Source organism: Grus americana, chromosome 4 (genome assembly GCF_028858705.1).
Source record: "Grus americana isolate bGruAme1 chromosome 4, bGruAme1.mat, whole genome shotgun sequence".
Taxonomy (NCBI): Eukaryota; Metazoa; Chordata; class Aves; order Gruiformes; family Gruidae; genus Grus; species Grus americana.
In genome coordinates this window covers 42,405,515-42,419,302 of record NC_072855.1, presented here as the reverse complement: position 1 = coordinate 42,419,302, position 13,788 = coordinate 42,405,515, and the positions used below count along the sequence as shown (strand labels likewise).

The following is a 13,788-nucleotide window of genomic DNA, read 5'->3' as shown; positions in this document are numbered from 1 at the left end:
AAATGGCGGCGGCGCTAGGGCCCGGCAGGCGTCCTGGGCCGCAGCCGGGTGGGGTGGGGGGCGGGTCCCAGTGCCCTCTGCCCCGCCCCACGCCGTCGGCGCCCCGCCACACACGGACAGTTCCGCGCCCCGCCCTATGGCACCGCCTCACGCCCTCCTGTCTGCTCTGACTGGAAAGCGGCGATGTCAATCTCGGGCCTTCTCCAATCGCCGCCGCGTCTCTCCTTGCCCCCCCTCCCCGCTGCCGGGTCCCACTTCCTAGGAAGTTGGCGGTTGGAAGCGGCGGTCGGAGTTTGCAGCTCGTGGGGTACTTCGGTTTCTCTGCCGTGGCCTGCAGCCCCTCGGCGGTGGGGCTCGCGGCCGCCGAGCTGGAGGCAGCGGGGCAGCGGGACCAGCCGGGGGCGCCCAGCCGGCCCGCCTGCGAGCCGGGCCCGGGGCAGCAGGAGCGGCGGCCTCGGCCGCCCGTCTGCTTGTCGCAGATGGAGGCCAGCCTGACGTGCGCCGTGTGCCTGTCCCTGTTCGAGGAGCCGGTGACGCTGCCCCTCTGCTCGCACAACTTCTGCCGGGACTGCGTGCTGGAGTGTCTGGCCTCGGCCGAGGCCGCCCGCCTGCAGCAGCAGCGGGGCCAGGGGCAGGCCCGCCTCTCTCGGGGGGGACCGGGGCCGGGCGCCGGCGGCGGCGCAGCCGGCGCCCGGGTGTCGTGCCCGCTGTGCAGGAAGCTGTGCCCGCTGCCCCGCGGCGGCGCCGCTGCGCTGCCCGTCAACACCACCCTGGCGGAGGTGGTCAAGCTCTACCGCTCTGGCACGGCCAAGGCGGGGGAGGCGGAGCAGGGGCAGGGGCCTGGCCTGCTCTCCCCGCTGGCGCTTGGGGGATCCTGCCAGAAGCATCCGAGCCGGCTGGTGCAGCTCTACTGTCGGATGTGCCGCCAGGCGGGATGCGGGCAGTGCGTGTCTGAGGAGCACCAAGGCATCTTCCACTCCGTCAACCTCATAGACACTGTGTACCAGGAGGAAAAAGTAAGCGCGGCGCTTCCTCTCCGCGCCAGGGCTCCGGCTGGGAGGTCAGGCAGTCCCACAGCGCATCCGCCCGGGCCCTGCTTTCTTTTACTCAGAAACTCGGGGAAAACGCAGTGCGGTGGGCAGGCGAGAGGCAGTGAGGGAGTGTGCTGCTTCCAAACAGGAGTCGGGATTTGTTTGTGGACCACTGGGGTCTGCCTTCCCCTGCTGCCGTCAGACTTCATCTACCGCGTATTACAGTATCAACAGATCTGAACCCAACTTGCCAAAGCACCTGAAGAGTTGGGGGCTTTTGGTTTGATTTTGGTTGTGGGGTTTTTTTTAATATAGAGACTTGCAGTCTTTGCTGAAAAAACACACCGATGCTAAGAGTTTATTGTATGTCTGGATCCTGTTTTTCCAAGTTCAGGAAGATGCTAGTCCTACTAACAAAAAACAAAACCCCACACCCACAGATATTTTGTTTATAGGCTCTCTGAGCTGGCATAGGTAATTTGGGTCATAGATAATTACATATTTAGAAATAGATGGTTTAGGTAAGTAATAATTTAATAAATATGAAACCAAAATGCATTCCTGTTTGCATGAAGAAAGCAAGTGCCTGGTTGGTTGGCTGGTTGTAGTGGTAGTAGTTGGGACTTTTGCTAAAATAGCTACCGTTTGGGTAGAATAAGCTTTTCGCCCCCTATGCAAATTGGGTGCAGAGTGGCATGTCATACAGCAGTTCTGCTGTGCAGTAATTGAAACAACTGCAGGGCAGTGATGAAGAGTATAGGTATAAAAGTTTCTGTATAGCACTGACTATTCTTTAAGCCAAAAGTGGCTTTTGCACTGATTTCCCTCCTGCTTCTCCCATCACCAGTTGCGTGTCACTCAGGAATTCAGAGGAAAACAGTCTTTGCAGTACAGAGACTTTCTTAGACTTTCTACATAGAACTTAGTGATACCGTTGTGAGGTGAGGGAGGGGAAAAAGTGATAATCTTAGTTTAAAACCAAATAGAAATAATTCAGTTATGGACAGCTTTCTATTTTTATCAGTGTGAGGCATAAAAAAGTATCACACAGGTGCTTGTCAAACTGGAATAACAGCATTAAAACTTACATTGTGATAGACTTATATGTGAGGGGAGAGGTTAAAAGAAGAAGGCTGAGGGAAACAATATTTTAACTATAAAGTGATTTTGTAGCCATTCTAGAAATATACATTGTAGGTGAGCTTGAAAACATTGCATTGAGAGAGAAATAGCAAAAGAAAGTTTAGGTAACAATCCGGGAAAGCATTAAATGTTATGAAGTGATGTTTTGAACCACAACCTCTGTTTAATGTGTTATATAGAACATCCCATGATGTGATTCTAGATAACCACTGAAATGCATGTATTTTACAGGGTGGATAAAGTCATAATAAGTGTTTCAATTGTCTTGCAGTTAACCTTCTTCAGCAGTCTGAAAAAAATGAGAATAATAAATGAGAAGCTGATGAATGAAATCTCAAGTCAACCGAATGATATGGATGTGAGTTACAGATGCTGGATATTATTTTTATACGTATATACATACATACACGTGTGCGTGTGTGGTTTTGTTTCTGTTATCGTGGAGAGCATGGAGCATACTGGTGCTTCTTGTGGCATAGGCATGCTCTGAGTATAGTTAGGGAAGTAGACATTGCTACTGCATTTTCATCTGGTTTTATGTTCTCTTGCTTTTAGATGGTGCTGAACAATGATGCAGAGATAATTGCACTGGAATTTGGAGAAATTTTCAAAACTCTGGAAATGAAGAAACGGCAATTGCTAGAAGATGTTGAAAATCAAAGAAGTAAAAAAGAGAAAGAATTTCAGATTTGGAAAAAAATGAAGGAAACTCACAAGAAGACCATTGAGAATTTTTTGAAGGATTGTGAAAAGCTGGTCCACGAGTGTGATCCTCAGCGTTTCCTGGAGGTGATGGCTTTTCTGTTATTATTTAATATCAGTTGTATAATGAACCTCAACTGTCATATAGAGCCTGCTATATTTTAGATTATGATGATGACTGGATCAGGAAAATCAAATTCAACAAGCGAAAAATACAGACTAAAATTATTTAACACTTCATTTTAGAAAAGTGTGAAAAACTTTCTCTGCAGCTTATCAGTGATATTTAGTGGATTCAGAAGACACTTTCTTCTGAAAATTGGTGAAATGAATATTGACTGTATAGCTGTTGCTGTAACAATTGCTATATTATGCTACCAGCTGTGAAAGTAAGTTGCCTTGGTGCTGGGTAGGGAGATATTTACTAGTACTACCTTCAAAATTCTCACACTTTTTTCATATATATTTTCAAATGCTTTGTGTATTAAGCACTTCCATTGCATTTTTAATCTTGTAAGACATTAAAAATGCTTTTTGGGGAAAGATTGGAGCCAGAACTGATAACTTGTCTGTGCTGAATAGTGGGGTGCCATGTTGGGATACCTGAGCTAAGGTGATTATACTGATTCTAAAACTTGCTGTAAACTTTGCACTGAGGTGTGCAATGGAGATCCATCAGCCGATTTAAAGCTTAGGTACTTCTGACTTAGATGGTACTGTGTCGTGTATACGCTTCTGTATACAAGGCTCTGAAAGTCTTTCTCATAGCATTTAAGGGAACTGCAGAGAAAAACAGTTTCTGATTCAGAGATAAATGCTAAAGGAGCCCAAGACACAAGCTTAATCTTCATTGTTACCTAAGCTAGTATAGACCTTTTCATCTCGTTTATGTCAAACACTGTGGCTGCAGTTGTATGGAATTTAGGCAGATGGTAGATATGGGGTGAAGTACTTAAATAGCAACTGAATTTTGTGTTTTCTTTAACTTCTTTAATGTAAAGCTTATGCTTTCCTAAGAAACCACAGCACATTGCTGTTTTCTGCAATGGGTCTGTATGCTGCCTTCAGATAAATGAGAAGCTAAGAAAATAACTAAGTTTCTGGTAACGACTCATTAAGGAAAATCTTACTTTTATCTAATGTAAAAGAAATTCCCACTTTTGGGAGAAATATTCTGACTCAAGTCATTAGTATGCTTTATACTTAGCACCTTCACACCTGCCCCCCATAACAGTACACAACTCTCTTCAGTGAGGTGAGGTTTTGTTGTTAAGACTCAGTATAATGAGATCACCAGGTTTTTATAGGGAAGCGGCTAGTCTATAATCCAGTCACTTTTTTCTTTTCACTACCCATTCTTTGGGAAGTGCCACTTGACTACAGTGCAGTGTGCTTCATACTGCCATTATCTGGCTGATGTAAAACTAAAATACACCCTTTTTTTTAATCTCACTGTAATAGTATCTTGAGAGTAGGTAGCAGAGGCTTCCTTCACCAAGAAGTACGAAATAGTCTTTCATTTGAATGTTTACAAATACCTGAACATCTAAAATGAATTAGATAACCATATGGGTCATGACTCATGATTCAAATGCCTTCAGTTTTCTCTGAAGGAGTTCTTTTTGTCTTTAGCGGAAAATATTACAATCATTGTCCCAGACATACTTCTGTTTTTTACATTGACTGCTTTTTTTTTCTTTTACTTTTTGAATGTTAACAGGTTTATTTCCTATAGTTCTGTGAAATGAAAACAGGGAGTTGAGTCACTGAAGTATTTTAATAAAGCAATAATCTTTTGAGAGTTGGAGGAAAACTCATTCATATCTTACAAATTCTTGTTTTATTTATAGGTGGCCTGTGGCTTGAATACAAGGTATATTTATTTTTTTATGCTTTGTTAGTTTTCTAGTATAAGTTTAAGATTAAAAACATTGGATATGGTCAGATGTAGCAACTTAAAATGAAAATACTATTTAGTAATTAAGACATTATGATGCTTTCAGATTTTTGGATGCTCCATATTCCATTCTAGTACATCACTAAAATTCTTGATACATTTTCTATCTGGGATTTGAGACAATTAGTCTTTTCAATTGGCTCCCTGTCAAAAACTGAGTATAGGAATTCATTAATACATGGTGATTGGAAATGTCTAGATATCTTATTTAAACTTAGGAACACTGAAGCATGCCTGGAGCTCTTACATGCTCTTAGACTTAAAGATTTCTGTACGGAGATTCTGCAGTGTCTTTATTTTTGTGTTTGCAGTGCACATACCCTGTGTATTTCTTTCTAAAGGTTCTTAATTACATTTCTTATCACTTTTTAAGCAGAGGTTAAGAAAGAATATTGGAAATGGAGTTCTGTAAAGTATGTTGTGGCTCAGACTAACATTAGCAATGCCCTCTGAAGAAAGAGTATAATTTAGATTCAGTTATAGTACACTAAGAAAAGTGGAGGGGTTAATCTTTTTGCTGAACTACAGTCACCACTTCTTGCAGTTTTCATTACATATGAAACCTAATTCAAGTGAATCATCCAGTAGGAAGTTTTAAGAAAAAAAAAAATCTAGGAAACTTAACATTTTACTGAAGACTTATCTTTTCTGATTTCTTCTCCCTCTTAGGGATTTCTTTTTACATTTTTTGTTTATTAGGCAGGTGTGATTTAGTTGTGGGCATGTGAACCTTAAGAAAAGTGTTAAAGTTTGGTTTGGGTTTTTTCCTTTTCTAGAATGAAAACTCAGCTTGACCTGATGAATATAGCATCCAGCTATGAAAAACCACCAGAGTATACTCAAAAGAAGATGGATATCAAACCTGTGGTTAATGAAATCTTGGCTTTGAAGTTAATGCCTGTTAACGTAGGCATCGTTAAAGGTAGAGAAGAAGGACTTAATGTAGGACAAGATTCAGAAAGTCATTCTAGGAAACCGCAACTTTAGTAACTACTTAGCAATTAGTTCCACAATTACTAAACAGTCTGCATGGCAAAAGTATGCAAATGTTCAGAAGGCAACTGAGCAATTTAATGGATAAATTCATCAGGGGCCTGTAAATGCTTTTTATGAATGTGCTTTCTTGAGAAAGTCCCTAGGCTGTATTTTTGGAAGCTGAGGGGAAGTGGTGTTATAATTTTCCTATACAACTGGTATCACCACTGTTGGAAGTGTGTTGCTGAACTAGATGGGCATTTGTTGTTGTGTAATATGAACATTAACTATGCTCTGATTAAATGCTTATACTCCATAGGAGAAAATGTTAGGGTTTGTATCAGAGCAGGCATCTCCGAGCATTTAGAAAACTTCTTATGCAAGCCTCTTGCTTTGTGTCACAGAAGTTTCGACAAGTACTAGGGTCTCACTTAAGGCAATATACTTTTGTTCTTAATTGGAATCTATGTTTAGATGCACAGGAACCTTCCAGTATTTTCCATACTTAATGTGCACTCCATCAGTATTCTTGTATTCTTTCTAATAGATCTACCTTCAGGAGGAAACAAGAACTCAGCAAAAAATACTCTATTTAAAGATAACACAAAGCAATGGCAGGACCAGAAGAATATACCCAACACGTTTCTTGTAAGTTACTGACTATGGGGCTACAACACTGTACTATTTTGTTTATTTTGTCTTATCAAAATGAACTATAATGTCTGCTGCAAAACATTTTTCAGCCTGTAGCAGGACAGGAGGAGGCACTAGCAGACGGTAGCAGGATCTGTACTCGCTTAATGTCAATATCGGAAATGTCAGCATTTCAAAACATGAGTCATGAGGTATGATTGAACATCTGTTGTAAGTATGGCTAAGTTACTGTTTGTTATGACACAACTTTCTAAAGAAGCTTTTATAACATTTTTTCAGTTTTCTTAATAAAGGTACCCTTCTAATTCTAGAATGTAAATCTGACTAGGTTATTAAAGCTGTCAGGATTTTACTCTTTATTTTTTCTTCAGAAAGCTGGAACTGAATGTTACTTCTGACTTTGGATACTTATTTTTATATTTTGGTATGGCTTTTTGAGTCACATCTGTAGCTTTCTAATCCAAATAAGCTTCTGTGTTGCCTGTTTGAAGAGGAAGTCATCTGCCTGTGTTCTGTTTTCTGAAGAATTCACTCTTTTAAGACTACCTAAATTTCTGATAATTTGACATGAAACTGAATCCAATCTCTCTTTTGTTTCATGTCCAATGATCTAGTTATACAACTAGATTTTTTCACTTAATAGCAGTTCAGTGTGGGTGGCTGAGTGAGTATTGTTCTGTACAGAATGATTCTAGTTACACTTAGTGAAGTGTGGCTGGCAGTGAATCACATAATATGTTCTGAGAATACCAATGGCAGATGATTAAATGAAGAAATTGCTTAGATCTTTTAAATACAGAATTATTTTTCTTTTGCTGTATTATTTTGGAGAACAGCTGTTTTCTGTTCCCATTGAGAATACAATTTATATAGTTATTATATCTAGTAAAAAAACCACCCCACCTAAATCACCACCTAAATTGGTTTCAGATGGTTATTTTTATGACAATTTGAGAATTTGTCACTTAATGTCTAAGCTAGTATTCGTAGCTATTTCTGGTTTTGGCAGTGACTTTAAATAGACGTTTCTATAGTCTCCTATTTCAAAATCTACTTTTTTATCGGGGTTCCATGTGTATCTTGTTCAATTGTTTTTAAAGAACTGTTTCCGTGACTTGTTCTGCTGCTGCTAGAAGGCAGCAGAACAATACATCAGAACTGCTATAGAATACACGAAAACTTTTCTTCAGTCTTAGGATTATATGTGAGTTTTATAACCTCTGAATCCACAAATGCTGTTTTACTTAATGGGGTTTTTGCTGTACTTGTAGGAGTTACGTTACAAATACTATATGGAACATCAGAAGCTCACCAATGAGTTCAAGACACATGCTTTATCTGCAAATAAAAAGTATAAATTTGTAGTTGCTGAGGCGTTGAAGGATAGGTCCTCAGAAACTCCTTTTGCATCTTCACTTACCAAAGGAAATGACACAGATAAAGTAAAAATGGGAACCCTGCGAAGAGCAGATGGCTTTGAGAGAAGCTTTTCTGGAACCAGTAATCACAGCATCCCATCCACAAATACGAACTTTTCTGAAACAAATGGTAACTTAAAATTATTTCATGAGAGAAGTTCCCAGGAAGTAACCACTCCAGCTTTATCAGAAAACTCTAAAGACTCAGTAATTAAAGAAAAATTGCCAATACAGGCATCGGCGGTTATTGTTTCCAACGACATGGACACAAATTCTAGCACTTCAACTGGCTTAAAACCAGCAGCATCAGTAGCTGTTTCTGTTTCAAGTTCAGAATTTCTAGATGTTTCTGCAGAGAAACTTTCTGCTTCACCTTTTGCTTTCAGTGCATGTAACAGCTCATTACCCAGACTTATTAAAGATGCAGGTACGTCTTCCTTTAAAAAGAAAGACAGGAAATACGTTTTACCTCAGTTTTATCTGGGAAAATGTGATCATGTGGATAAAACTGATAACCAGGATGAAAGCAAACTTAGAAAACATGGTCCTGTAACAAACCCCACAGTTTCTGATGCTTCAACCAGTCCTAATTTAGACTCGGCAGAAAGTAAGCAGCCAAATTTTTCACTTCCCTTTGGCAGTTCAGAAGGAGATTGTTTTGCAGGATTGGGAGTCAGCAATTCATTTAAGGTTTTACCATTACCTTCACCTTTTAGCCAATCTGAGAAGCCATCAGACAAAAATACATCAACTCACATGACAGAAAAAACACTTTCTGCAAAGGAAACTACAGAATATGACACACAGAAACCACCTGTCTCATGGGAAGAAAAAGCTAATGCCTCAGAATCCATCACAGCTGTAGCTTGCAGCACTTCAGAAACCAACACTGCAGCTGGGGTGAATGATGTCTCCCAGTCCCCCCTGCTCCCCACTAATTGTGTATTTTCCTTCAAAAATAACTGTTTTCAGTTGCCTTCACCAGTATTTTCATTTGGAAGTATTGTCAGAAATACCTCTGATTCACTGACTTCTCCCATGTTTTTGTCTGGAAATAGTACTGAAAAAATGGAAAAAGAGACAATGAAATCTCTAGATTTAGAGGTGTTTCATCAGGAGAAGTCTGCATCTTCAGAGTGTGCAGAGCCTGCTTCTAGACATAGTCATCCAAAGTGTGAAGGTTCATTCTTTGCCGTGAACTCATCTAAGAAAACAGAAAGTGCAGAAGTGCTTGCTGATAGTAATTCTTCCTGTAGTCAGCCTTTATTCAGTTCAGTTGTCCTTCCTGTTAAATACGAGAATGCATCTTCCACTCAACCTATTATTACAGTAGCAAACCAACAAACAGAGGTAAAAGATGAAGAAAGTGAAAATAACTCTTCCTGTCCTGGGAGGGAAGATGAACCCAAATCCGTTTCGTTTCAGAACGCAGCTTGTTCTGTTCCTGGCACGTGCAATGATCCATCATTAGGAGGGTCTGTGCTTACAGTAAATGAGGCTGGAGGAATGCCAAGTGACAGTGATTCTGACACTGAAGAGCTGAGTCAAATATCCATCTCTACTGATACCAGCAGCGTATCAGAATAGTTTTCTGTTCTCAAAGACAATATATCTACTAGAAGAAAATTGGAGACATGAAGAGAGAGTGAAATGGCAGATAACTATACTTAAATTAAGCTGGAGTTAAATAAATGCTACTTAACATATTAAAAAGTGGGAATACCTGTGCTTTTAACAGCTGTTAAATTCTCCGATTCTTGCCAATTGAAGTATCTCAGTGTTAGAAACATAACTGCTTATCAGCAAGTACAATGTACCAAAGTGATTTTTATAGTACAAACCTAAACTGAAGAAAGAACTGAAAATGTTGTGTCTTGTTATAAAGACTTAAGTATGACCACATAGGCTGTATCTTTAAGAGGGCAGACCTTCTGAGAAGTGCCACTGGGGTGTGTGTGGGTGGCAGGGGCTGCAGTGTCCCAGAAGGTGGGTTCAGTGAAGCGTGGGCAGCAGAAGCAGTGTATTGCTGTTTTGGCACAGCAGCACTTGCACCAGGGTTAGATCGGTAAGGAGAGTTCAGCCAACAGCCTTCACCTCATGGGCAGGGAGGGCGCAGAGCTATGGGGAAGACAAAGGGTGTTGAAGGGCATTACTGAAAATTGTTTTGTGTATCTCCCTTTGGCTGTTTTCTTCTTCTATGATGTATTTAATGTACATTGAAGGTGTAACTTCTAGTGTAATTTCAATAATTTCTCTTCAGCATTTGAAATTGAAACACCACATCGATGTTCTTGTTACACATTGCAGAAGGGAGCCAGCTATGCTTCTGAAATGCTGCCTTTCTGAAAAGTAACCATCACAATTTTCAGTTCCTTTTGGCAGCAGCTTAGGAATCAGTGGGCAGATATTAACTTGTTGGTTTGATTCTCCTAATGCTTTCATCTAGCTTTTAAAACGCAAAACCTCCTTTTAAAATTTGTGTAGCGACAGGAAAAAAAGGAAAACAGCACTTCTCACTGTAAGTATTCATGATCCAGAACTCATTCGATTTTGAGTTTGTGAAATATGACACAAAGTGAGGATTAAAAAAGACCATCTTTTCTAATTTATTAAGCCTTTTGTTACATCCAAGAGAGAATTGTGCTTTAGCTATTAGAATACGTAAACAGTAGTACTATTTCAGATTAAAGCTCTATTTCATTTAGTGTTCACTCTCCAGCAAGAGCTGGTGCTAGATTTCAAATAAATTAATCCTGCATTAGGTAAATCAACTATCAAGTATTGGATCAGAATGTAGAATGTTTAATATCCCTTCAGAATTTTTCACTGGCAACTAGACAGTTGTCTTTTTTTTTTCCTAATATCCAAATTATTTTTGTAACTTCATAGGACAAGTATCACTTAAATTTAAATCTCTGCAAGGCTTTCTAATATATTTACTGTGACAGAATACTATTCTTGGTTTAGGAAACGTTGACCTAATTTTGATTTGTGTTAAATTCTTGGCCTCAGTTTTTCTGTGGCAGGGCATTTCTCTATTAAATCTGCAGGAAAATAGTTTCTAGAATTTATAAAACTTACTAATCTTCCCTTTGCATCTGCATTATAGTAGGGAAGGTGGTGAAAAATCTCTTTATTGTTAGTTTTATAGTTCTTTATGTTAATCTAAGTATTACTGTATTTCAGTTTTCTCCTAAGAATTGTTCTGCTTTTATCTCTAGACATTCTTGTCATGTTCTACTGCGTGTGTAGGAGAGAAGTGTTAAAAAGGTATTAAGTGAAATTACTGGGAGACAAAGGCTGAGTGTGACAATAATGGCAGAGAGCATCATGGCTGGAGGTTGATCTCACTATAATGAAAACGAGGGAAATGGAGCAATTTTAGAGAGACAGATAAGGCATCTATAAAATTTGTTGCCAGAAGGTTGTAGAAAAATGTTTGTTTTCTGCTACAGTAACCAAAAAAAAAATCCTAGTGGGTTAGGGTTATTAAGAAACCCTATTGAATTTCTTAAAATTGCTTATTTTTGACATATCTTCTGTTCTTTTACAGTGTTTCATGAGAGTTTTGGTAAAGTTAGACTTAAAAGCAGATACTTCATCTTTTAGTGAAAAGACACCGTTATAAAATCATAAAGCAAATAGACAATGATACACTGTTTTTAAAAGCAGAAATTGTTGGGGTGTGGGTTCAATGGAGTTCTAGGACTGCTTTCCAAGCATGGCGAGTTGTCAAGGGCATTATAGCTCAGCATTCAGGTTTTACAGGGGGAGATGAGCAGTCAGCAGGATATTTTATTTACAGTATGTCACAGTAATATTACAGTCCATCCAGATATGAAATCAGAATTATAGAATTTTTTAAATATTTTCACAGGTTGATTCTGTGGTCATTTTGACTTAATCGCTTTGCCATCTTTCACTATTGACTCCTTACTAAAAGCCATACCAGGAGGGAGGTGCTTTTTATGTACATTATTAAAAGTGAAATGTTGATTACTGTTACTGATGCTTTAAGAGACGTTACAGACTTCAGCATATAAAATTAGTACCCTGTGATAGACCCAATAAGTTTGTTTTTCACTCAGGATTTCATGCTTACTCATCAAATAATTGAGAACACAATAGGACCAATTTCTGACTTCAATTCCTCAGTCAATTAGTTGTGTCTTAGCTAAAAAGATTACTCCATTTATATTGGGAAGCAGAAATACAGAATGGTCTAAATAAGGTCACTTCTACCCTAGTTGAGTAACAGTTGTGCAAGATTTATCTACATATGGCATGACTTGCCAGACAGTAAAGAATAATTTGAGTAAATTTTATTGTCCAAGCAGAGTTAAAGCAGTCTTTTCTACCACTGTGCTCCATTTCTGTCATAATTTTGATTCACACATTAAAAAACTGGAAGGAAAAAAAAGAGTTTAAGTCAGTTGATGGGAGCACAGGAGCACTTCCTGACTCCAAACAGGTTCTCCCCCCCCCCCAGTATCTCCTACCAACATGTTGCGTGTGTAGTGCTGCCTAAAGAGATTTCACATTAAAGACTTCATCAGTGATCGCTAGATGAACAGCAGAGCTAATTGGAAGAAATGGGATTCTGAATTGTCCTTGATGCACCTTTTGCTTATTATCAATAGAGAGTAACTTCTGTCACTATCTTGGTCATCATTATAAAACTGTATATCGCAATGAGGACACTTTCCTAGGTTATCTAAATATTACTATGTGTGTATATATATATTTTTTCAGACTGAGTAGACTAATATTTAGTGTTAAACTGAAGAATTTTCAGGAATAGTGTGAAAATACTGCTGGAAGCTTTGCTCTTTCTAGAAAAAAACCAAGAAAATAGGGATAATTATTTTACTAAACTCAATAATTTGTATTGCAAGGGACTGTTTGACAAGCATGCTAGAGGTGTCCTGGATCTTTCTGACTCTTAAGGATACAAGAGGTGAAAATGAAGCAATTCTACATATGGTTGAAACATTTTATTAATCAAAATTCACCATACTCATATAAAATCCTGATATATACTGATATAAAATTTATACTTAAAATTTTGTAGACTAAAATTGCAGACCAACTTAAAAGCTTTCATAATGCTTCATGAAGGTACTACTTCATAACAATAAAAAAATTTGGAAAATAATTAGAACAATTTATTATTATAATTGCCAAAGTAATTGTGGAACATCCTTCACAAATGGGCTGAAAGTTTCAGTGCTGTCCTACTGAGGCTGATCTCACCAGCTGTCAGAACTGACATTTATTCAGTATATTTGAGAGCTGTCTTAACATATATATCACTGCCTGGAAAAAAATGTGCAATTGAAAGATAAGTGCAATTACCTAGGTTTGTCATCTATTAGAAACAATTACTTAGTTGACATTGGAGCTACTAAAATGTCAATGTGTAAAGATTAATTTTTTTAAGTAAACTTTGTATTAATAATATTGGATATTACTAAAGCTTTATTATGAAACACATTTGATAACTCAGATCTTGTCACTTCCTAACTGAAAAGGTAGCTGATCCACGTAGTAAAAGTATTACGTACTGCTGCTTTTTTTTTTTTCCCCTTCAGATAGCACACTTCAGTTTCTCTTCATAGATTTCACCCAGTTGCTGAAATGCCAGCAGAACATTATCATTTGGATCATCACATAGTTCACTCAGTGATGTTCTGTTTAAAAAAAAAAAAAAAAGCATTGTTTCATTTTAAGTTGCTTTCAAGATGAAATAGATATTGTATATTAAAAAGCACAAGTTTACCATACCCAATAGACTTAATGAGGAGTGAAAAATCCTTGAGTGCGTAGTAAGCATCTCCTTCATTTAACCTAAAGAAAGAAAAAAATTCCAATGGATATGCACTATAACATACTGTTTCACCTTTAATAA

General features: G+C 38.8%; 2 protein-coding genes across 8 annotated transcripts in view; one reads left to right on the top strand and one right to left on the bottom strand.

The window, feature by feature from the left end:
- Window positions 1-264: 264 nt before the first annotated feature.
- On the top strand, window positions 265-12,750 carry LOC129206027 (uncharacterized). Its single transcript, XM_054824620.1, has 8 exons — window positions 265-1,016; window positions 2,446-2,532; window positions 2,730-2,963; window positions 4,727-4,749; window positions 5,610-5,755; window positions 6,356-6,456; window positions 6,552-6,653; window positions 7,734-12,750. Exons 1-8 carry the CDS (start codon window positions 480-482, stop codon window positions 9,465-9,467), a joined length of 2,964 nt encoding a protein of 987 aa, XP_054680595.1. The 5' UTR covers window positions 265-479; the 3' UTR covers window positions 9,468-12,750.
- Window positions 12,751-12,918: 168 nt separating this feature from the next.
- Window positions 12,919-13,788, bottom strand: part of DDX60 (DExD/H-box helicase 60) — a 51,707-nt gene continuing 50,837 nt past the window's right edge. For 6 of the 7 annotated variants that reach the window (XM_054824605.1, XM_054824608.1, XM_054824607.1 and 3 more), the window contains 2 exons: window positions 13,665-13,727; window positions 12,919-13,570 (listed from right to left, as the gene is read on the bottom strand). In XM_054824605.1, coding sequence (XP_054680580.1) covers window positions 13,468-13,570; window positions 13,665-13,727 — 166 coding nt within the window. In that variant the 3' untranslated portion in view covers window positions 12,919-13,467. Of the gene's footprint in view, window positions 13,571-13,664; window positions 13,728-13,788 lie in introns of those variants that run through there. The other variant, XR_008576950.1, reaches the window with a different exon arrangement.